The sequence below is a fragment of the Rhinoderma darwinii genome, chromosome 1, assembly GCF_050947455.1.
Source record: "Rhinoderma darwinii isolate aRhiDar2 chromosome 1, aRhiDar2.hap1, whole genome shotgun sequence".
NCBI lineage: Eukaryota > Metazoa > Chordata > Amphibia > Anura > Rhinodermatidae > Rhinoderma > Rhinoderma darwinii.
The window spans coordinates 237,948,295-237,970,854 of NC_134687.1; the positions used below are offsets into that span (position 1 = coordinate 237,948,295).

General features: G+C 42.2%; 1 protein-coding gene across 1 annotated transcript in view; it reads left to right on the forward strand.

Moving 5' to 3' along the window:
- Positions 1-22,560, forward strand: part of TMPRSS9 (transmembrane serine protease 9) — a 217,765-nt gene that overhangs the window by 168,105 nt on the left and 27,100 nt on the right. The window contains exons 6-13 of the mRNA XM_075862948.1: positions 6,672-6,713; positions 8,060-8,173; positions 9,214-9,385; positions 10,203-10,477; positions 12,229-12,365; positions 18,196-18,538; positions 18,917-19,088; positions 20,448-20,719. Coding sequence (XP_075719063.1) covers positions 6,672-6,713; positions 8,060-8,173; positions 9,214-9,385; positions 10,203-10,477; positions 12,229-12,365; positions 18,196-18,538; positions 18,917-19,088; positions 20,448-20,719 — 1,527 coding nt within the window. The remainder of the gene's footprint in view (positions 1-6,671; positions 6,714-8,059; positions 8,174-9,213; positions 9,386-10,202; positions 10,478-12,228; positions 12,366-18,195; positions 18,539-18,916; positions 19,089-20,447; positions 20,720-22,560) is intronic.

Below are 22,560 nucleotides of genomic sequence, written 5' to 3' on the forward strand. Positions count from 1 at the left end.
TATTTGATGCAGATTTTGCATTCATTTTTTTAAGGCAAGAACAAAATTGAAACCAGGAGAGGAGACACTTCAAGTATCTTACTTTATAAATTTCTTCTGATTAGGTTCCATTCCTTGTTTTGGCTTAAAAAAATGCACAATCTGCATCAAATCTGCATGGTATAAACAAGGCCTTATGGTGGAAATGCAGCTGGATCTGGCAGCCAAACTTCCAGTTGTGCCTGTGCAATTACTGCAATTTCGTAAATGTATGTCAAACTGTTAGAAGGGGTCAACAAAGTATTTTTGCCCACAGAACTCGTACTGCCGGGATGCTTTTTGTTTTGAGCACCATTCTGTATAAACTTTGAAAATGTTGTATGTGAAAATCCTAGGAGCAGTTTCTGAGATACTCCTACCATCTGTCTGACACGAACAATCATTCCATCGTCCAAGTCACTGAGATCACACTTCTGGTGTTTGGTCTGAACAACAACTGAATTTCTTGACTTTGTCTGCTCTGCATGCTTTTATTAATTTAGTTGCTGCCACATGATGGATTCATTAGACTTTCCGTTGGGGGGGGGCGTGGCCTAGCAGCAGATGTAAGAGGATGTGTGTGGCTGGAGCTCCTGCTGTATCCATCCTGAAAGTACTGATTATCCCTGAATTACCCGGTAATATTCACCGATCTGGAGGCTGGGAGGCTGGAGGAGTCGGTACCCCTTAATACAGCTGCAATGACCCGTTCCAAGAAACAAAAAACGCCGCCGGCGAGTCCGGGGCCGAGAAGACAAGATGGCGCCGAGGAGACTGAATGCAGGAGCAGGCACATGCGGTCTGAAACAGCAGACAGGCTGGAGAGATTTGCAAGAACCCCTCGTGCGAGCGGATCTGCAGCAGGCAAGACGCCGGTGGCTGGCAATGGGAAGGCAGACAGCATGGCCTCAGGCTCCAGATACTCAGTGCTGGGAGAGGACACGGTGAGTGAGGAGGAGGAAGAGCTGGGGAGTCAGCGGCGGGACAGGCGTGTTGAGGAAGATGGAGGCAGAACGCATAGAAGGAGAGACCAGGTGAAGGAGCCTTCCCTCACAGATATATTCGCTGCGGTGAAGCAGAACTCCTCAATTTTATCTATGCTGACCGGGCAGGTGGGAAGCCTGAAGGAGGATATTCTGCTGTTACGTAATGATTTACAGAAAGTGGCAGAAAGAACCACAGTTATTGAGGGGAGAGTGTCTGAAGTGGAAGATGTTCTGCCGGAGCTCAGGCGGGATGTGCAGTCTCAGTCCTTGGCGGTGGTGGCCCTGCAGGCTAAGGCGGATGATTTAGAGAATCGGCTACGCAGAAACAACGTGCGTTTGGTCGGAGTGCCGGAAAAAACGGAGGGCAATAACTCGGATGAGTTTTTTGAAAAATGGCTGCTGGAGCAGTTTGGCCGGGAAGAGCTGTCTCCTTTATATGCTGTTGAAAGAGCACACAGAGTACCTACCAGACCGGGACCACCGGGGAGGCCCCCGAGACCGGTCTTAGTGAAGCTGTTGCACTACAAGGACAGAGATAAGATACTGAGGAAGGCAAGGGAACGGCAGGATATCTCCATCAATGGCGCCAAAATATCCTTTTATCCGGATTTCTCCGCGGATGTACAGAAGAAGCGGCTGCAATATTGGGATGTAAAGAAACGTCTGAGGAACTTGTCCATACTGTACTCCATGATGTATCAAGCTAAATTGCGGGTGGTTGCTTTTGGGACTGCTTCATTCTTTGAGAACCCCAGAGAAGCTGCAAGATGGCTGGATAGCAATGAGGCACGGCTGCGGAGACCGGCTGGAGAAGAAGATGCGTGAAAGCCCGCCTGGGCGGTGAAGTCTGGAGCCATGTTGGCGTTTACGGGACTGTAGCATATTATATGTTCTTATGCAGTTCTCCGAAGTGTGTGAACACCCTTGTCTGAAACACAGCAGGGTGGTATCCTTTTAACAAGAATGGCCGCACCTGATGGCAATGTTATGTGGGATTGTTACTGGGTACCTAATGTATCTGTAATTCTGCTGATTGTGTGGGATTGTTTAATACATGTGGGAGCCAGCGCTCACTGGAAGTGGTGAGAAAGTTAAATGGTTCAAAGAGAGATACCCATAGGGCATGTTAAAAGTTCGCACTATGGTGCGTTTCTGCTGGATAGGAGAGACAGTACATGTCCCTCTGACCCTTTTCGGAGGGGAGGTTTTGTTGGGGGGGGAGGGGAGGAGGGAGGGAACGCACGGCCTAATATCTTGACTGGAGCAGGCTGGAGTGGTAACAGATTTCTTAAAGATATGGCACCTGATGGGATCGGTTAAATGTCTATCCTGGAATGTCCGGGGAATACGGGAAGCTAGGAAACGACAGGCAATCTTTAACTGGGTTAAACAACAAAATGCCCTGATAGTGGGGCTGCAAGAAACGCATCTGACTAGAGAATCTGTATCCCTATTGAAGAGAGTGTGGATCGCACATGGGTTTCACTCCTTTCATACGACTTATTCCAGGGGGGTGACTTTGCTGATACACAGGAGTCTTCCCTTTGTCTGTCATTCGTCCTTTTCTGATGAGGAGGGGAGATATGTGGGAGTGCACTGTACTATATATCATTGGGAGTGTATTCTAGTAGTGCTGTATATTCCTCCGCCTTATTCTAGCATTGTACTTAAACGAGTTACGGAGAAACTCTGCAGGTGGCCTGAGGTACCGCTAATCGTGATGGGGGATTTTAATGCAGTGATGTCTGAAGGGTTGGATAGGTTTCATAGGGGAGGGGGAGGGCAAAGGGGAGACCTGACTGCCTTTGGAAGATTAATGGAGGAATTGGGTCTGAGGGATATTTGGAGAGATAAACATCCAGGGGTGAGGCAGTACTCGTGTGCATCATCCACATTTCAGTCACTTTCGCGAATAGACTTGGTAGCATGCTCAGCCTCAGCAGTGCCGTACATAGCGCAAATTGAATACCTACAGAGGGCGTTGTCAGACCACTCTCCGATGGCGGTGACGCTGGAAGTGGGTGTAAGGCCTACCAGGAACCCCGGGAATTGGAAGCTAAATGCGTTTTGGCTAAGATTAATGGATGGCGGGGAAATACGGGACTTAATAAAAGAATATTTCAATTTTAATACTGAGTCAGTGCCGCGAGGGGTGTTATGGGACGCCATGAAAGCCTGGTTGAGGGGAGTATTCATTCAACATATTAAATGAATAAAAACTAAATCTAGGCAATTGGGAGAAAGTTTAGAGGATCGGGTGACAGAAACAGAGGGGAGACATGTAGAAAAGGGCTCCGAGGAGACACTTAGACATTGGGTGGAGGCACAGACGTTGTTAAAAAATCATCAACTAACAATGGCGGATAATAAACGATTATTCCTTAAACAGAAATATTACGAAGAAGGGGAAACGGCGGGGAGACTACTCGCTAGGATGGCAAAGCCGCATGGGAGTAATAATTTCATTCATGGCCTTACGGTGGAGGGGGGAGGGTGGAGACAGACACGGGGCAAATCTTGCAAATATTTCAGCGGTTTTATACTGACCTATATACATCCAAAGTGCATTACGACACACAGCAATTAGACGAGTACTTGGGAAACATTAATTTGCCTACCCTGGGCCGGGAGGACTGTGAAAGCTTGGAGGCACCTATTTCACTGGAAGAGTTGGAACAGCCGATAAGGGATATGGCAAATGAGAAAGCCCCGGGTCCAGATGGGTTACCGGGGGAAATCTATAAAGAATATGGGACGGAACTAGTGCCAGAATACTTGAGTACTTTGCAGGATAGCTTTGACAGAGGTAAACTACCAGACTCCCTATATGAGGCTACGATAGTGGTTCTCCCAAAAGAGGGGAAAGACAGTCAATTACCGGAGTCCTACAGACCAATATCCTTGTTGACATCGGATGTCAAGATTTTGGCAAAGATATTGGCACTGCGGCTGAATAGGGTGGTACAGCATGTTGTGCATGAAGACCAATCGGGGTTAATGCCCTCCAAATCGACGGCTGTCAACCTCAGGCGGCTGTTTTTAAATCTTCAGGCGACACCGGATGATCAAGGAGGAAGGGAGGTGCTAACGTTAGACGCCGCAAAAGCGTTCGACTGCGTAGAATGGGGGTACCTCTGGTGGGTAATAGAAAAGATGGGATTCGGCCCTAACTTCGTAAAGTGGATACAGTTGTTGTATGTGGCCCCTACAGCCCGCATACGGGTGAATGGTGCAATGTCCGAGAGATTTTCACTGGCCCGGGGTACGCGCCAGGGGTGCCCACTGTCACCATTGCTATTCGCCTTGGCGGTAGACCCACTGGCGTGCCTCATAAGACAGGAGGAGCGTATAAGAGGCTTGCAATATGGGGAAATGGAGGAAAAAATTTCACTATATGCAGATGATATTTTAATATATATGACGGACACGGAGAATGCTCTGAAGGTAGTAATGGATACGATCACAATGTTTGGGGAATTCTCGGGATTAAATATTAACTGGACCAAGTCTGCTCTGATGACACTTGACACGGTGAATATTGTAGATACTGGAGTGGGACCCCGGATTCCGATAGTCTCTGAATTTACGTACCTAGGGGTTAAGGTGACGGCTAGGGTCCAAGACTATATGTCTTTGAATGTTTTACCACTGCTGCTCAAGGTGAAACATAAGGTGGATGCCTGGAACAGGCTTCCGCTCTCTGCTCTGGGGAGGACTAATCTAATCAAGATGATCCTTATGCCTCAAGTTTTATATATTCTTCATAACTCCCCAGTATGGATACCTAAGCAATGGTTCAGACGATTGCACAATCTCTTTCGGGATCTGGTCTGGAAAAAAGGGGTTCCAAGGATTAAATTGGAGAAATTGCAATTGCCTAAAGACGAAGGGGGGGTCGCGCTGCCAAATGCCTGGATATATTACCTGGCTGCCCAGAGCCAACAGTTTAAGGGGTGGGAGGACACAGGGACCTGGGGCTCCAGTGCACGTTTATTGTCATATTTGGGGGGAGGACTTAACCCACTAGAGGGTCTGGAAGCACATACCTTTAAGAGATTGGCGAGTGCTAAACCAACGTTACTCCTGATACATAAAATATGGTGGCAATGCAAACAGATCCTGGGAGTGGGAATGTGCACCAAATAGACTCCCCTATGGCATAATCCGGTCTTGTGGGAATTATACCAATTAGAGGGCATGCAAAAATGGGAATCGGCAGGGGTTAGGCGATTACAACACCTGTATGATGACAACGGGCTGAGATCATTTCAGCAGTTGAAAGACCTATTTCCACTGGAGCACAATATGTTTTACCAATATTTGCAGATCCGTCATGCCCTACAGGCGCAGGCGCATGTGGTGGACCTGACGGTCTGTGCTCTTGGTGTCCTAGAGTATGTGGGACGGGCTGACACGACCAAAGGCCTGATCTCAATGGTGTACAGGAGCTTACTGTCCAAACACTTGGGAAACCCAATGGTGCTGGTAAAAGCGAAATGGGAACAGGATGTCGGTCCATTGACCGAGGAGGAGTGGGAAGAGATATTAGCATCCACATGTCACTTATCGCTCAGTCTGGCGCAGAGGAGATCACAACTCTTCCTGATACATAGAGTGTACCGCACCCCGTGGGTATTAAAACAGATGGGTATTAGAACGGATGCTAAATGTCCTAGGTGCACGGAGGAGAAGGCAGACATATTGCATATGTTTTGGTCATGTGAGGCACTGAGGACCCTATGGGGGGAAATATTGGACCTGATAAAGCAGGTGTATGGTCGGGAATTGGCGGCAGACCCTAAAGTTATGTTGTTGGGAGCGGTGGGAGAATTGGAGAGTGACAGAATGGCTAGCCTGGCAATTGCCAAGATATTATATCAAACAAGGAAATGCATTGCTAAACACTGGCTGGACGCGGAGCCACCAGGGATGAGGGAAATTATAGGAATGTTGAGTTATAATATCCTGATGGAGCATAAGATATTTTCTAAAAGGGGCACGGAAAAAAATTTTGAGAAACAATGGAGCAGATGGTTGGCCTGTCCTGAGGTGCTGTCACCTGAACTGAGCAGACTAAGGGCAAGAGTCTTCTGAGGAACTGGGGGTGATAGAGTCTGGAGCAAAGAAGGGGTGGTGGGGAACCTTGATAAGAAAAATGTGCTCTGGCCAGGAATGGTACTAGAAACAAAGGGCGGAGATATAGTGGAGGGCTGTGCGGGGAGGGGGGAAAGGGGGGAAGTTGGGGATTTCCTGATATGCTGTAACTATTGTATACGATGTTGGAAAATTGTAATGTGAATTTTAATGTGTTATTTCATTTCTGTGTTCGTATCAATAAAATTGGATTGATTTTAAAAAAAAAGACTTTCCGTTGGGGTGTCCGTGATTTTACCAGAAACAATAGCGCAGCATGCTGCGCTATTGTTTCCGGTAATCTCAGCCAGATCTGCGACGGAGGTCCCTAACAGCGCCTCCGACGCAGATGTGAACGAAGCCTTCAATCTACCAAATTGTAGTCTCTAACACAAGCATTTATATGAATCCATGTGTGCATGACAGAGCAGATCAATCTTACATAAGTATATATAATTACTTGCAAATAATGTTTATTATTATAATTATATTGATCTTGCTTTATTATTTTTTACTTTCGCTACTTAAATTCAGATAATAAAGGGTTATCCTTCTACTCTATAGGACTAAAGTCAGGTAAGACAATAATATTTTTCTATCTAGTTAGTGAACAGTTCTTGTGATTTCTTTGTGTACACTCCAAACTTTTGGAAGTGTCAGTGCTTTGTAGTACTACTGTGTATACTGTATATTTTATGCAGTCTACATTTTTATGTGTATTTCTCCTTTATCACACATTTTGTGTCTATGCTGCACTTTCACTAACCCTAAGGCCATGTTCGCACTACATATGTTCAGGCTGAAAAATACGAGGCTGATTTGAAGAGAAAATATCCCTTTGAATTTTTGATTTTTACAAGCGTTCTTGAAGCGCATTTGAGGCGTGTTTTTTTGAAGTGTCAATAGGAAATGGAAAAAATCAGCCAGTCACTTCTTTATTATGAAGCATATTTATACGAGCCGTTTTTTACTTCAGCAAAGTAAAAAAACACCTCATATGAACTACATATGAACACCTCATATGAACTACACAGTATATTTCCCATTGAAATCATAGCACAACAGTTTGCAGATGTATTTTACGCATATTTCAGTTCCAAATCCGTGTGAACATGGCTTTACACTAAAACTGGCCATACACGTTCAAATCAGCTGATTTCAGTAGGATCATATGTATAGGGGATTCATGTCTTTCCCCGATTTCAACATGTCTGATCCTATATTTCTGCTAGAGCTAAACCGCTGCCGCATTTGCATGGCAGCGGCTTATTACAATCTCCTCATTTAAAGGGGTTGTCTGGTTTATATTGTATAAGAGAATTTTGAGTTAATAGACCTCTCATTCTGGAAGTCCTGTCCTGCAATACACAGACAACTCATTGATTGAATGGGCACTGTGTAATGCTTATTTTCCCCTTAGGTGGCGCTGCAGGGAAATTAAACACTTGCTGAAAGGTTTTCCCACAGATTATAACTGATTGCTGGTGGGTTCTAGCGGGGGGGATACTTTGTGATCAATTAATTGTCAAAGGACCCTTCTAGCAAGCAGCCCTTTTAAACAAACATTTTATGGTAGAGTCGGTAAAAAATGCTGTCGCCGGACAGCTATCTCCAGTCTTAGGTCAGTTAAAAGATCTACACATATTGTAGTGAGATTTTCCAATTTTAACTATTCAGCTACAGCTGTAGTCCACAGGAATGTTTTGGGTGTGCATGCATTTTTGGCCCCCATTTTCATAATCGTGGCAAAACCACAATATTTTGTCGAAACTGCAGTTATTTTGAAGATCGAAATCGAACGCGAAAACAAAGACCTGGTGTATGTGCAACTCTCATTAACCTATTGTTCTCAAGTTCCTTCGTAGACCCCATAGTCATTACTTTTACACTCAATTGCTATTGAATTGTTGTTACCTACACAGGAAGTTGCCCACCTCAAGTATTTTCCTGCAAAAACAGCCAATGCATTATAAAACAAAACCCAGAATGTGACAATCTTCGCGACTGCAAAGATGGATCTGATGAGAAGAACTGCAGTGAGTTTGCATTTAAAAATAGACACAAAATTTGCCACAGAAAACAGTGATCTTTTTAAAAACCACATTGTTACGACACACCAAATGTCCCTATATAGAGGCTAAACATATATTTATGCAACTATATGCTACACACGTACTTTTTACTGTGGGATCTCCCGTATTGACTAGGATTTCAATACAATGAGGAAAAAATAAATTTCGACATATAGCATAGTCAAACATATGCCAAAAGGACACACTTTTGACAAACATCCGGTCCATTATAGGCTACAGATACATTTGGTGTAACGCTAGAAGCAATAACTGGTGTACACAGTAAACATACACCACAAATGTTGTGTGTAGATATCCTTAACTATATTGCAACTATGACAATAATATTTCATTTTGTATTGAGGAAGAGTATCACAACTTGCAAACCTTGTAACCATATTCATTTCTACAAAATATTTCCGACCCTGTTTCTTAAAATAAATGAAGACGGTTTTACTGATGTTCTATATATTTCCACTAGGTCCCTCGCACATCACACTTGGGAGATCTACACAGCATCGTCACCTGTAGATCTATTTAGATCTTGGAGACTATTTCCGCTCTCCCTTGTGCTGAGATCTGCTCTTCCTTTTGATCTAAAAAAACGTATAGGAGTGCAGATCGCCTGAGTGCGATGTGTGAGAAGCTTTACTACGAGTTAGGCCGAATTGAGACGACCATAGTATACGTCTGTGTGATGGCTGTTGTTTTAACAGCCGACACGGATGCATGTATTAGAAGAGGCCGTTCACAGGGCCGTTGTTTTAACGGACAGTGTGAAGGGTCCATTGAAAAAATAGAACATGTCCTATTTTCTTCCGTTTTCACGGATCCCTCGATAGACTCAAGTCTATGAGGGATCCGTGAAAACGGAACCCGTACAGGTTCAACTTGGACATGAAAAACTGCAGTTATTCATGTCCGAGTTTGCACTCGGTCTTCTGAATTTGGCCTTATTGAGTGATGACTGTTTACTGATGCTCCTCTCCTAACTGCTCCTTCAGATTGTGGTACTCGACCTGCAATGCAAAAAGCCAACAAAATAGTTGGTGGATCAGATGCTTCAAAGGGAGAGTTTCCATGGCAGGTCAGCCTCAGAGAGAACAATGAACACTTCTGTGGAGCCACTATAATAAGTGCTAAGTGGCTGGTGTCAGCAGCTCACTGCTTTAATGAGTAAGTACAGCTGAATTTTACATCAAATTCATTTATTGGTATGCAGAGTAGGATTAGATTAGGGCTATATAATATACATCATATTTTATGGTTAGTGTATGCTCACAATAGCAATTAGGTTCCATTTCACTCCTTTTGATCAAAATAGCATATTCTCCTGTGGCATTCTACCCAGCAAAAAGTAAATACACAGAAACCTCACAGATTTTAGTAGAACTCAATGGGATCTAAAAAAGGAAGTCATGAACGCTAGTGTACACAAAGTATTTAAGGGGATACATCACCTTATTTGTATCACACTTTTATGGGGGAATGTTGTGGGCATGCTCTGTGACACGCGCAGGGTTCACTGTGCAGGGAGAGGGAGGAGGAGAGCTGTGTCCTTCATCAATTGTGTCACAAAATCCATCCCAGTTAATAATCTGTAAATATTAGTGAGATACCCACAGGTTGACATCACCTGCTTTATTCCAAAGCTGGTAATGAACATCCTTCTTAAATGGCTATCACAAAATAAGACTCTTTAGACAGCCCAAAGACACAAATTGTCTAGACCTAGGTCCTTTTATTGGGTTTTCCAAAATAAATGCATGACATAAATGCCCATTCTTTTTATTACTCTTTAGCAGCCATCCTACTACATTATGGACACAGTGCACAAAATTAACAACAGAATGTGCCTAAGATCTCAAAAATTTGCCCGGGTTCAATATTTCTTGACAATGTATATTTGTGGTGGCTGCTTGCCTCTACCGCTGTAATCAGGAACTTTTCTCCTTACAGTTCAGGCTATACTATATTTAAAAGTATTCTGCAGTTTTCAGGATCCAGCTGTATGGGTGGCTTACATAGGATCTACATCTCTGAGCGGTTCAGACAGCAACACAGTGAAAGCATCCATCAAAAGCATTGTAAAGCACCCTTCTTACGATCCGGACACTGCGGATTATGATGTGGCTGTACTGGAACTGGAGTCTGAATTACGCTTCAACAAATACACCCAACCAATCTGCATTCCGGCTTCCACTCATGTCTTCCCTATGGGCAAGAAGTGCATTATTACTGGATGGGGCTACCTCAAAGAGGACAACTGTAAGATATATTCTGACTGAGTAGGGCAATAAAATGTGAATATTAGAATCATAAATTGGTTTGAGGGTAAGGCCTAGTGCCTGGTAATATATAAGTTCTTAGAATCTTTCTCTGTTAAAAGTTCTCATGGAACATACAATTGTGTCCACAACAAATCAACAGGTAAACCATATAGTTTTTATGGGTTGATTTTGGACAAATTTCAGATCACAATGCAACATACTGTCGCTTCAAGTCAAACGAAACGTGTCATAGTTCAATGGCTAAGAACTAAAGAAAGTAGAAAGTTGTGACTGTATGTTACGCATCAGGCAACACAATGTAATTATGTCATCTCAACACTGTTTTCGATGTAGCTTGCCCCTCCATATGGCTATAGTTTCTTACACTGACTGAATTGATAACCCATTTAAGTAACTTCAACAACATACATTCAGTGTGTACTTTCAGGGGTGAACTAAATGTGCAAGCTGTGCAGTTGCACAGGGGTCCCAGTAAATGAGGCTTCTGTCTATTATATTGCATGTTAGGGACTGAGCTAATGAATTTCATGGCTCACAACTACTGGTGGATTACAAGAGAGACTACGCTGAGGTATTCGAGAGTAAGGGGCCCATATACTGTTCTTGCATGACCACCCAATGCTGTCTGTGTCCGTCCCTGTGTACTTTATTACCAGAATGAGAAGGAAATGGGACATGGAGTTATGGCTTGTTATGGGGAATACTACTGCAGACATTAACAGCATGGCCACAGACATCTTCTTATGGCCACAGTCATAATCTAATGGCCATTATAACTACTCACATGTTGCCAATGGGAACACCTTTGAGATATGAGGGATTCAACTGAAATAGCAACAGTGTGATGCTGTCATCAACATGAGTAAAAATCTGTAGCTTCTCGAATCCACGTAATGAAGAATCTAAACTGTTCTGAGGGCAAAGTGGAATCTACACAGTATTAGAAAGGTGCCCCCAATAAAGTGGCCACTGAGTGTAGTTTCTGATTAAGAGCTACATAAACAAAAAACTATACTTTATCTGTATCGTTCAGTCCAGAAAATTTCTGAAAAAAAAATATCTTTATGTAATTCCCTTATAATGCCAGTGGTATCCTGATAGTAAAAAAAGGGGAAGACGTGGTAAAAAACAAAGATTATTTTGGCATTTTAACTTTGGGGTGTATTACAGTTGACCTTTTTCTCCGTAATATTTTTTTATAGTGTCAAGCTATTTGCTTAGGTATCATTAAGTGTCATGCTTACATCTTTAAGGCTCTATTCCAACTGCTGCCATCGGCTCTATTCGGAGACTCCGTTGGCAGGAGGAATAGCAAAGCATGCAGAGCTCTTTTCCTATCAAAATGACGGACACCCCAACAGAACGTGTCGTTGGTCTCCATCATATGACTGATCCGGCAATGCCTTGTGGTTTCCGCTATAAATGGAAACCACAAGTGTGAATATAGCCTATTTCAATTTCATAGATTCCCGATTGTTTTGTGTGGTGCAATTTAAACAGGATTTGCCTAAAAAAAACAAAAAAATTATTCCAGTGAATACACTATAAGTCATTGATTTCTCACAGATTTGCCAAGGAATGTCCAAAAATCACACAATTGCTGGAGATTTGCCTCTTTCTGTATCAAAGTATCAATTCCATTGTCAGCTATTCATAGACATTGAGCGTGTGACTAGGATGAATGAGGGAACAGAATGAGCAACCGTGCAAATTTATTTCTAATTTCAGTGGTGAAACCTGAAGTGTTACAAAAAGCTACAGTGGCCCTTATGGATCAAACTCTCTGCAATAGCTTATACAGCAATGTAGTCACAGACAGGATGGTTTGTGCAGGTTACCTGGAGGGCAAGATTGATTCATGCCAGGTAAGAGAATGATATAATGGAAACTTTATCTAAATGCCAAGACTATAGTTAATAAAGGAAAGCATAAATCCTCGCCGGATCTAGGTCATTAGGTCGGGTAGTTTGGAAGCCCGAGTTGCTATGTGCCCCAGGGCTGGTGACCCTGGGGTGCCCTAACTCACTGGGGGTGGGATCCCACTGAGTGAAGGCACATTTGCACACACTCTCTTTCACACTATATGAGCACACACCTTTATTCTCCCGGCCTTCTGGCTGGGAGATGAGGAATTTTTTATACCTGGCGGATGTCCAGGCTGTATCGCAGCGCACATCCACTTATTTAATTTTGTTTTTCACTGTGTGTTTGTCACGTTTGTCACAGGATTTCGGATGCGGTGCCCTTTTGGGACCCTTCCAAGGTCTAGGGGGAAAATGTGTGGCCTTCTGGTTCCTTTTTCCCCTGCAACCCGGCCTCCCTTCTTCGGAAGGGAGGTACAAGTAGAAGCAGGCTCCAAGGTGGACACTGGGGTGGCAGCCCAGGTAGAAGCCTTGGAGTGTTGTTGGGTCTCCCTAAGCTTCGGCAAGGGGGGATCATCGATCCTCGATCCTCTTGGCCTAATGTTTTGAGGGTCGGGGAATGGTTATGCGGGGCTTCTCTCTTTTAAGAGAAGGGCTGCGATAGACCGCATCCTTGTGCACTTTTTGTGTGGCACCCCTGCACTTTTTTTTGCACTTGGGTGATAGAAAGCACGACTCAGGCTTTTAAATTAAAAGAAAAAAAGCATAAATCCTTACTGTTTATTCTATATAATAAGTTTAGTAACTTTACAAATATTTGCTTTACTGTTTTTGTACTGACCCTGAGTTAAAGAGGCTCTGTCACCACATTATAAGTGCCCTATCTTCTACATAATGTGATCAGCGCTGTAATGTAGATTACAGCAGTGGTTTTTATTTAGAAAAACTATCAATTTTGACCAAGTTATAAACAATTTTAGATTTATGCTAATGACTTTCTTAATGCCCAATGGGCGTTTTTTAGCTTTTGACCAAGTGGGCGTTGTAAAGAGAAGTGTATGACGCTGACTAATCAGCGTCATACACTGCTCTCCCTTCATGTACTCAGACATCGTGATCTTGCTAGATCATGATGTGCTGTCACTTACTCACACATTAACTTTACTGAAGTGTCTTGAGAGTGAATAGACATGACATCGCTTCCAGCCAGGATGCGATGTCTATTCACACTCCCGACACTTCGGTAACGTTTGTATGTCACTTACTCACAGCACATTGAGATCACGCTGTGCTGTCATTTACAGCTTGATCTCGCGAGATCACGCTTGCTGTCATTAAGTCCCACACAAACGTTACCGAAGTGTCGGGATTGTGAATAGACATCGCGTCCTGGCTGGAAGCGATGTCTATTCACTCTCAAGACACTTCAGTAAAGTTAATGTGTGAGTAAGTGACAGCACATCGTGATCTCGCAAGGTCACGATGTCTGAGTACATGAATTGAGAGAAGTGTATGACGCTGATTGGTCACTGATTGGTCAGTGTCATACACTTCTCTTTACAACGCCCACTTGGTCAAAAGCTAAAAAACGGCCATTGGGCATTAAGAAAGTCATTAGCATAAATCTAAAATAGGTCATAACTTGGTCAAAATTTATCGTTTTTCTAACTAAATACCACTGCTGTTATCTACATTACAGCGCCGATCACATTATGTAGGAGATAGGGCACTTATAATCTGGTGACAGAGCCTCTTCAAGGTACTATTACATGACCCGACATGTAAACAAGCGCCGATCAACGAGACAGCTCGTTGATTGGCGCTCATTTACTCCTATCACACAGAGAAATTATTGGATATGTATAGGGACGAGCGCTTGTTACTACAATTGCTCATCCCTATACATTTTCATCATGTCGGCAGCGCATGTCCCTGAAAACACATGGAGATGTGCTGCCGACTGATACGGTAGTGAAACTTTCTCAATCTCCATTAGGAACTCACATGAATGCGGCTTCTTCAGGTTAAAGGGAATGTGTCGCTAGAAAATGTTTCTTTGTTCTTTTTTAGTTAAACAGTTAGTATATACATGATTACACATTGTTCAAATTTTTTTAATTTTTTTCACAAGTCAGGAAATATTATAAATTAGATTCTAATTTATAACATTTCCATGTGCTGGTCACTAGAGGGAGCAATTACCAAAATTGCAGCATTGGCATGTGGTAAAGCAACCTCATTGCTTTATGCTGCAAAATTGGGGAAGACACACTCGTTCTAGTGTGCTCAAACAATCCCCCTCCTTTATCCTGGCTAGTGCCAGGAGAAAGGAGGGGGTTGAATGTTCAAACCTCCTACACTGTGTGCCGCAATTTTTTGAGCGAATGCACAGTGTAGTAGGCTTACATACAGTGGTAATCACACAGTAAAACACGAACATACACAAACATAACTTACCTGCTGCTGCCGCCACTCCTTCCGCTCCGTCCACTCCATCCCCTCCTAGTCCTTGTTTCTGAACATATGTCCGGAAGCCGCGACCGGAAGTAGTCATCTTACTGTCCGGACGCGGCTTCCGGTCCACATGAAAATGGCGCCGGATGTCGCTCGGCCGAAGACCTTCCTTTTGGACTGTGTGGGAGCTGTTGCCACAGAGACAGCGTACACTATAGTGAATGGAACGGCTCCCGTTCGCATTCTCTATGGGGATGTATGTGCCGTATTCCATCTCTGTATGTGTCGTTAATCGACATATACAGAGATGAAAAAAAAATGGCAGCCCCCATAGTGAAGTAAAAGTAAGAAAAAAGAAAAAAGTAAAACACAAATAAATAAAATGTATTTTAATAACACACTAAAAGCAAATTTATATAAAAAAAAATTTTTGGGCGACACCTGTCCTTTAAGATGGTTTGTTATGTGTACACAGAGCTCCGAATTCCTATTCAGAACTGACATTATTATTAATTCCAGCAGTTTATATAGCCAATATGACGTATGTGTGACATGTGCACCAGGAGACAGAGAGACTAAGTGTACAATAGCCTATGTTTATATTACACAATATATGTAAGATAATGTTAATTTATGATATACAATGTAATCAAGATTAGGTTCATTTATGATATAAAAACTGGTACATGTCTATATAATATAATGCGGTAAAGATAAAGGTTAATTTATTATATAAAATGGTTAGTTGAACAGATGTGACTCCCTGTCTGTTAACTCACACAATAGAATCAGTATAGCTTCTGTTCTCCTACAAGACACGTGAGCCTTCTCCATATTGATACATCAGCAAAAAGTTTAATTTCTTAATTTTTCCCTATCACCGACATCGATGATCTTTAATTCTGCATAAAAGAGCAGATCAGCCGATGAACGTTCATCAACTGATCGTTGCCCTTATTACACAGGGCAATGATCGTGAACGAGCGTTCGTGTGAACACTGGTTTGCCCGATCATTGGCCAGTGTAATTCGGCCTTTGCCTCTAGTCTTTATTCTTATACAAAGCCGCTTTCAAAATTCTGCTGGTTGCCCTTGAAAACAGACATCAGTTCAGCGTCACCACTCTGTCAGACATGTGACCTAATAGCTGAGATCCCACATGTTTTGCTACTAGTAATAGGAAAAAATTCTGAAACTTGACATGAACAGAGAGGAACATGATGTTACGCAAAATCGGTCTAAAATAAAGTATTTCGAAAGTTACCACACTTTCTGTGTAGTTATTAGCTATAGAATGTTATTAAAAACAAATTAAGACATTTGGAAAGTCTAAATCCAGTACTTTATTAGACTGTAGACTCAATAGAAAATGTTTCAATCCAAAACTGGAACATAATACTGTGAAGCTGTAAAGTTCTATGTCAGACAATCACATCACTAACACCATAGGATTTGGTCTGTCAGGCATCCATAAAAACATTTGTATAGCCGACTATCTGAGCCACCTGATTCTTAACCGATGGCAGGGAAAAGGATTGAGATCCTTTTTTCCACAGGAAATTAGACTTTGCCAGAGTAATTTAAATTAGTAGCCCAAGAAAAAAAAAAAATATTCCCTAAATACAAATCCAAACGTGTTTATCTATGTCTATTTTGGTATATAAATCTGTACATGAAGGGTTAAAAGTTGCTAAAAGTTGTCTTTAAATTTCTATAGACTTCCCATGCTCCAGTAAATATATATATATATATATATATATATATATATATATATATATATATATAAATAAATAATAATAAAAATAATAATAATAAAAATGCTTATTTTGGGTAGAAGAGAAAACCATAAAGCATCATAACTGTAGATAGAAAAATTTGGTGCACATAAACAAAGACCCACTATCAAGGGTCCGCTCTCCTGACATGTCTGCGTAAGTAAATACTTTTTTTCCCCCATTAAGTAACAGTTCTGGCGCATATTTTCTTAGAACTGTGCATTGTGCCGTTCCTCTGCTATTCCGGTGATAAATGTCGGAATAAATTGATAGCTAAGTATGGTTACACACAGCCGATTTTTTTCACAAATTTCTGCAACTAAAAATCAGTTTTATACATCTGAACAGAGTTGTTTCTACAGTATTTTATGAATTATTGCTAACCCCATTCAGATAAACGGGAAAGTTGCAAAATTTTCTGCAACAAATCTGTTGCATGTGTAAATATAACCTTACCATTCCCCTTGTTAATGGGCGTGTTCCTCCTCGCTCTGAGGGTAAGACCACATGAACTGGCCCTGACCCGGCTGCGATGCGGCCAACAACCACACCGGCACCATGTTCGGCGCAGCTGTCAAACTGCCTGTTAATGGCCACATGTTGTTGCAGGTAAAACAGCCCTTTACCTGCAAAATTGTGCGGCCATAAAGGGTCGTTAATGGTCATTAATGGTCGCACAATTTTGCAGATCAAAGGGCCATTTTCCCACAACAACACGCGGTCATTAACAAGCTGTTTGATAGCCGCGCCGGGTCATTGAACTGACACTATCCAATCAGGGTTAACAATGTCAAATTGAGTAGCGACACACCCTATTGACAAGGGGAATGGTGACACCAGTTGACAATTAGTTCATACATTTCCTGGAGGAATAACAGAGGAACAGCCCGATGCAGAGTTCTAAGAAAAGATTCTCTAGAAATGTTATTTTGTGAGGAATATAATTATTTACTAAAACAGACATGTTAGACTAGCTGGCAGGTCTACTTTAAGTTACCCAAAAAAAAAAATGAAAGAGAGGAGGCAGATTAAAAAAACCAAAAACCATTTTAATGAAAAAGGAAGATGTACTTTGACAACAATGTACAGGAGATAAAATATGATAATTCTTTCATTTGCAGTAATCTAGCACTCCCTTAGGTATTAGGAGGAATATGTCAGTCATTACAAGAGGTTTGTGAATGATATGAGACATAGGAGAAAGGAAAAGGGATATGTGAGAGTTGCCGTTAGTGTAGAAGCACAAGAAGTGATTTGTATAGTGAGCCAACGACTGCAGGATTAGGTGTGAATGGGACTGTAAGACAAGCAGGGTCTGCCCTGGAACCCTGATCCCTATGTGCAGCGATTCGTGAACATTGGAGAGAGATCAGCCAGGCTTTGGAGTTCTCAACGATTATTGTCAGGTAACTGGGAATGGAAAATGACCACTATGTAGAATAGCCAAACTATATGATCAAACAGAGAAACTTTTTTAATTCTTCTTTAAATTGACACTGACACTTCTCTTTGATAAATAGATTGTATATTGAGTTCAAAATGTCATATATTGTTTGTAACTTTTACGTCCGTAATCTTATCTCCTATTATAATGTGCCCCTACAGGGTGACTCAGGGGGTCCTCTGGTTTGCGAAGAGGCATCAGGTAGATTCTTTTTGGCAGGCATTGTCAGCTGGGGAGTGGGTTGTGCTGAAGCAAGAAGACCTGGAGTCTATGTGAGAGTGAGCAAGATTCGAAACTGGATCCAGGATGTCATTTCAGCACCTACTTCAATGATAACACATACAAGTTTGATTACTACCACCAGTAATATAAAGAAGACAACCAACCCAAAAGTTACAACTGCAAGACCACTAACTAAACATTCCACAACTAAAGCTAAACCAGGCAGCAGCACCATGCCAGCTAAACCAACCCATAAACCTCTCAGCACGTCTAAACCTCAAGGTATGTAAGTCTGCGAAAGAAAAAAAAGAAAAGCTGAATATCTGGTATCTAACAAATTTGAGCTGAGGTCTGTAAGGTTACTCCATGAGAAGTCAACCATGCAGACTGAAAGGCAGCAGCCTTCTGATAATTGGAGATAGAGTGACAATAGAATGCATTGTTAGCCAGTGGAAAGAAGCCTGAGACAATCAATAGAAAATTGTATCTAACATATTGTGTTGTTATCTGACAATTGTACATTTTCCGCAATTCACACATCACACACTAAATGTTTTATTCTCCAGTGGGAAGTATTGGCAATCCATTATTCGCTGTATTTTATCTATTGAATGTAATGAATGAAAGTAGAACTTAATGTTTAAGTGATTATGGTTTTAGAATGCGGCAGTCGTCCTGGCCTAACAAAACCCAACAAAATAGTAGGAGGTTTTGATGCTGTCAGAGGAGAAGTGCCATGGCAAGCAAGCCTAAAGGAAGGCCCACATCACTTTTGTGGGGCAACAATAATTGGGGATCGATGGTTGGTGTCTGCTGCTCATTGCTTCAATCAGTGAGTATCCCTGTTAAGTTTTGGCTTTATTTGTAAAATTATTTTATCTATACCACAAAGGTGAGTTCTAACTCATGAACAATGGTCATTAGCCTTAGACACACCCTTGTTGGTCTACCCCAACTAAGGGGAGTGCGCCACCCAGCCCTATATCCTACATCGTCTTGACTACACTATGTCTAGATAAATTTCAGCCGAACACTCTGGACCTCTGCCCTAAGTGCTATGGTACCCCTGGCACTTTCCTTTTATCTATTCTGGGACTGTCTAGAGTTCAGGGGCTTTTGCTCCCAGGTCATTAAATTTCTACATGATACGATGGGTATGCCACTTACAGATGACCCTAAAACCTGTCTTCTTTTTTGAGACCCTGAGAATTACCCCTATACTGCTGACAAAACTTTCCTTTTGGAAACGCTCTTTATAGCTACAAAATGTGTTAATACATTTTGGATGGCTGAACATGTGCCCACCCTTCAAGACTGGAAAAGCTGCACATGCACAATGAGGCTGCACAGCGAAATTTACTAGGATTTGGAGCAGATGGCTCGACTCCCCATATATCCTCAGGCTTCGCTCCTAGCTTTTGCTATGTATAATACTCTTTGACCCCTATTCTCTTCCCAGATATAACATCTTTAGACTACTTCTACTAGTAATAGCTATATGTCACGAGGTGTTTTTTTTTGTTTTTTTTGTTAAGTGTCCATTATACACTTAAGGGGGTTTTACACAGGACGATTATCGGGCAGACAAGCGTTAATATAACGCTCGTTGACGATAATTACCCTGTGTAAACAGGGGAACGATCAGCAGATGACCGAGCAAACGCTCGATCATCTGCTGGTCGTATCGTTTTAAAAAAGTAAAAGATTATCGTTGTCGGCAGCACATCTCCCTGTAAACAGGGAGATGCGCTGCCGACATGAAAAAAAAATGGATGGGGACGAGCGATTGGAGTAACGACCGCAAATCCCCATCCATAGCTCCATGTGACAGGAGCAAGCGAGCGCCTATCAACGATGTCTCATTGATCACCGCTCCCTGCACCGGCCGCTTATCGGTCAGTGTAAAAGGGCCTTTACTTTGTTCAGATATGAGAATACACAATCAGGCCTTATAGATAAGTGTTCGTGTTGTTCGTCTCTATTTTACGGTTGTTTACTACTATATCCTGATATTGCCATCCGCTTATTCTTTAACAAAACTTTATTTGGTTTTAAAAAAAATTATACCTCAAATGTTGTTAGGATGAGGACTTGTACTGAAATGGTTTGTCTGCTTTCAAGCTACGCATTTTGCATTGTACTTTCAAGATAAAAAAATACAGTATTGGTAAACTTCTGCTCTTGTCTTCAGAACAAAGTTGGACCAAATTACCGCTCACATGGGTTCCACAGCACTAAGTGGAGCTGACACAATGGCTGTAAAGGTCAGCTTGAAGAGAGTAATCCAGCATCATCAATTCAATCCACTGACTTTGGACTTTGATGTGGCTGTGGTAGAACTGTCAAATCCTTTGACCTTTAACAAGTTTGTGCAGCCTGTCTGTCTCCCTTCTGCCCTCCAGAAGTTTCCAGCTGGTTGGAAGTGCATGATATCAGGATGGGGCAACATCAAAGAAGGCAACGGTAGGAATTTGGGGAATGCCATTACATTGAGTAATGGTCATCATTGTGTATGCATTTTGAATGATGACCCGTATACATACTGTATTCACACTAACTATTGAGTTAAGGTGTTTCAGCCACACCCATTGCAAACAGGTGCATAACATCTAGCACACAGCCATGTATTCTCCATAGACAAACATTGCTAATAGTATGGGTCTTACTGAAAAGGTCAGCAGCTTTGAAGGGGCTCTGTCACCAGTTTATAAGTGCCCTATCCCCTACCTAATCTGATAGGCGCTGTAATGTAGATAACAGTGGTTTTTATTTTGAAAAACAATTTTTTTAGCAAGTTATGAACAATTAGAGATTTATGCTAATTCGTTTCTTAATGCGCAACTGGGCGTTGTAAAGACAAGTGTCTGACGCTGACCAATCAGCATCATACACTTCTTTCGATCTTGCGAGATCGTGCTGTGAGTAAGTCCCACAGAAACTTTACTGAAGTGTCAGGAGTGTGAATACACATCGCATCCTGGCTCGAGGCGATGTCTATTCACTCTCAAGACACTTCGGTGAAGTTACTGTGGGAGTATGTGACAGCACAGCGTGATCTCGCGAGCTAAACATGAATGAAGGTGTATGACGCTGATTGGTCAGCGTCATACACTTCTCTTTACAATGCCCACTTGGTAAAACGTTTTTTTTAAAAAAACAGTTGGGCATTAACCCTTTCCCGCGATTGGGCGTAACTGTACGTCCGAAATCAAAGTGATTTCCCGCAGACGGGCGTACAGTTACGCCCTGCAGATAAAGCAAGCACAGGAGCTGTGCGTGCTTTATCTTCAGCGGCTGTCAGCTGTTATACACAGCTGACATGCCGCTGCAATGGCTGCGATGGCTGTTACCGCCGATCGCAGCCATTTAACCCCTTCAATGCGGCTGTCAATGACGTCCGCCGCATTGAAGTGGTTTACAGAGGGAGGGAGCTCCCTCTGTAACCCCCGGGCCCCCCCCCCCCCCCCCCCCGCGGTGGATCGCGGGTGGAAATTGTTGATATGGCAACCAGGAAGCCGTTACTAGGCTTCCTGGTTGCCCAGGTACGGTAGCCTATTAGGTCCTGCCCGAGGCAGGACTAATACGCTAACTGTCAAATGAAAAATGACAGTTACGATGCACTACACTACATAAGTAGTGCAGTGCATCGTACCAGGGATCAGAAGACCAGATCTTCAAGTCCCCAGGTCAGTGTAAAAGAAAAAGTAAAAAATGTAAAAAAAAATGTGAAATAAATAATAAATAAATAATAAAAACAACACTTGTCCTGTTTCCCTGATCAACTCCTTTATTATTAAAAAAACATGAAAATATGAAAAAAAACTATACATAATAGGTATCGCCGCGTTCGGAACGGCCTGATCTATAAAAATATCACATTATTTTTACCGCACGGTGAACACCGTAAAAAATTTTAATAAAAAACAATGACCGCATTTTATTTTTTGGTCATCTTGTCTCAAAAAAAATGTAATAAAAAGTGATCAAAAACTTGCAAGTAACGCAAAATGGTACCAATAGAAACTACAGTTCGCCACGCATAAAACAAGCCCTCCCGCAGCGATATCAACGGAAAAATAAAAAAGTTACGGCTCTCAGAAAATGGCGACACTAAAACATGATTTTTTTAGAAAAGAGTATTATTATTGTGGGAACGTAGTGAAACGTAAAAAACGATATAAATTTGGTGTCGCTGTAATCGTATCGCCCCGCAGAATAAAGTTAACATGTTGTTTATACTGCACGGTGAACGCTGTAAAAAAAAAAAAAAAAGAAACGTGCTGGAATGGCTGTTTTTTGGTTTC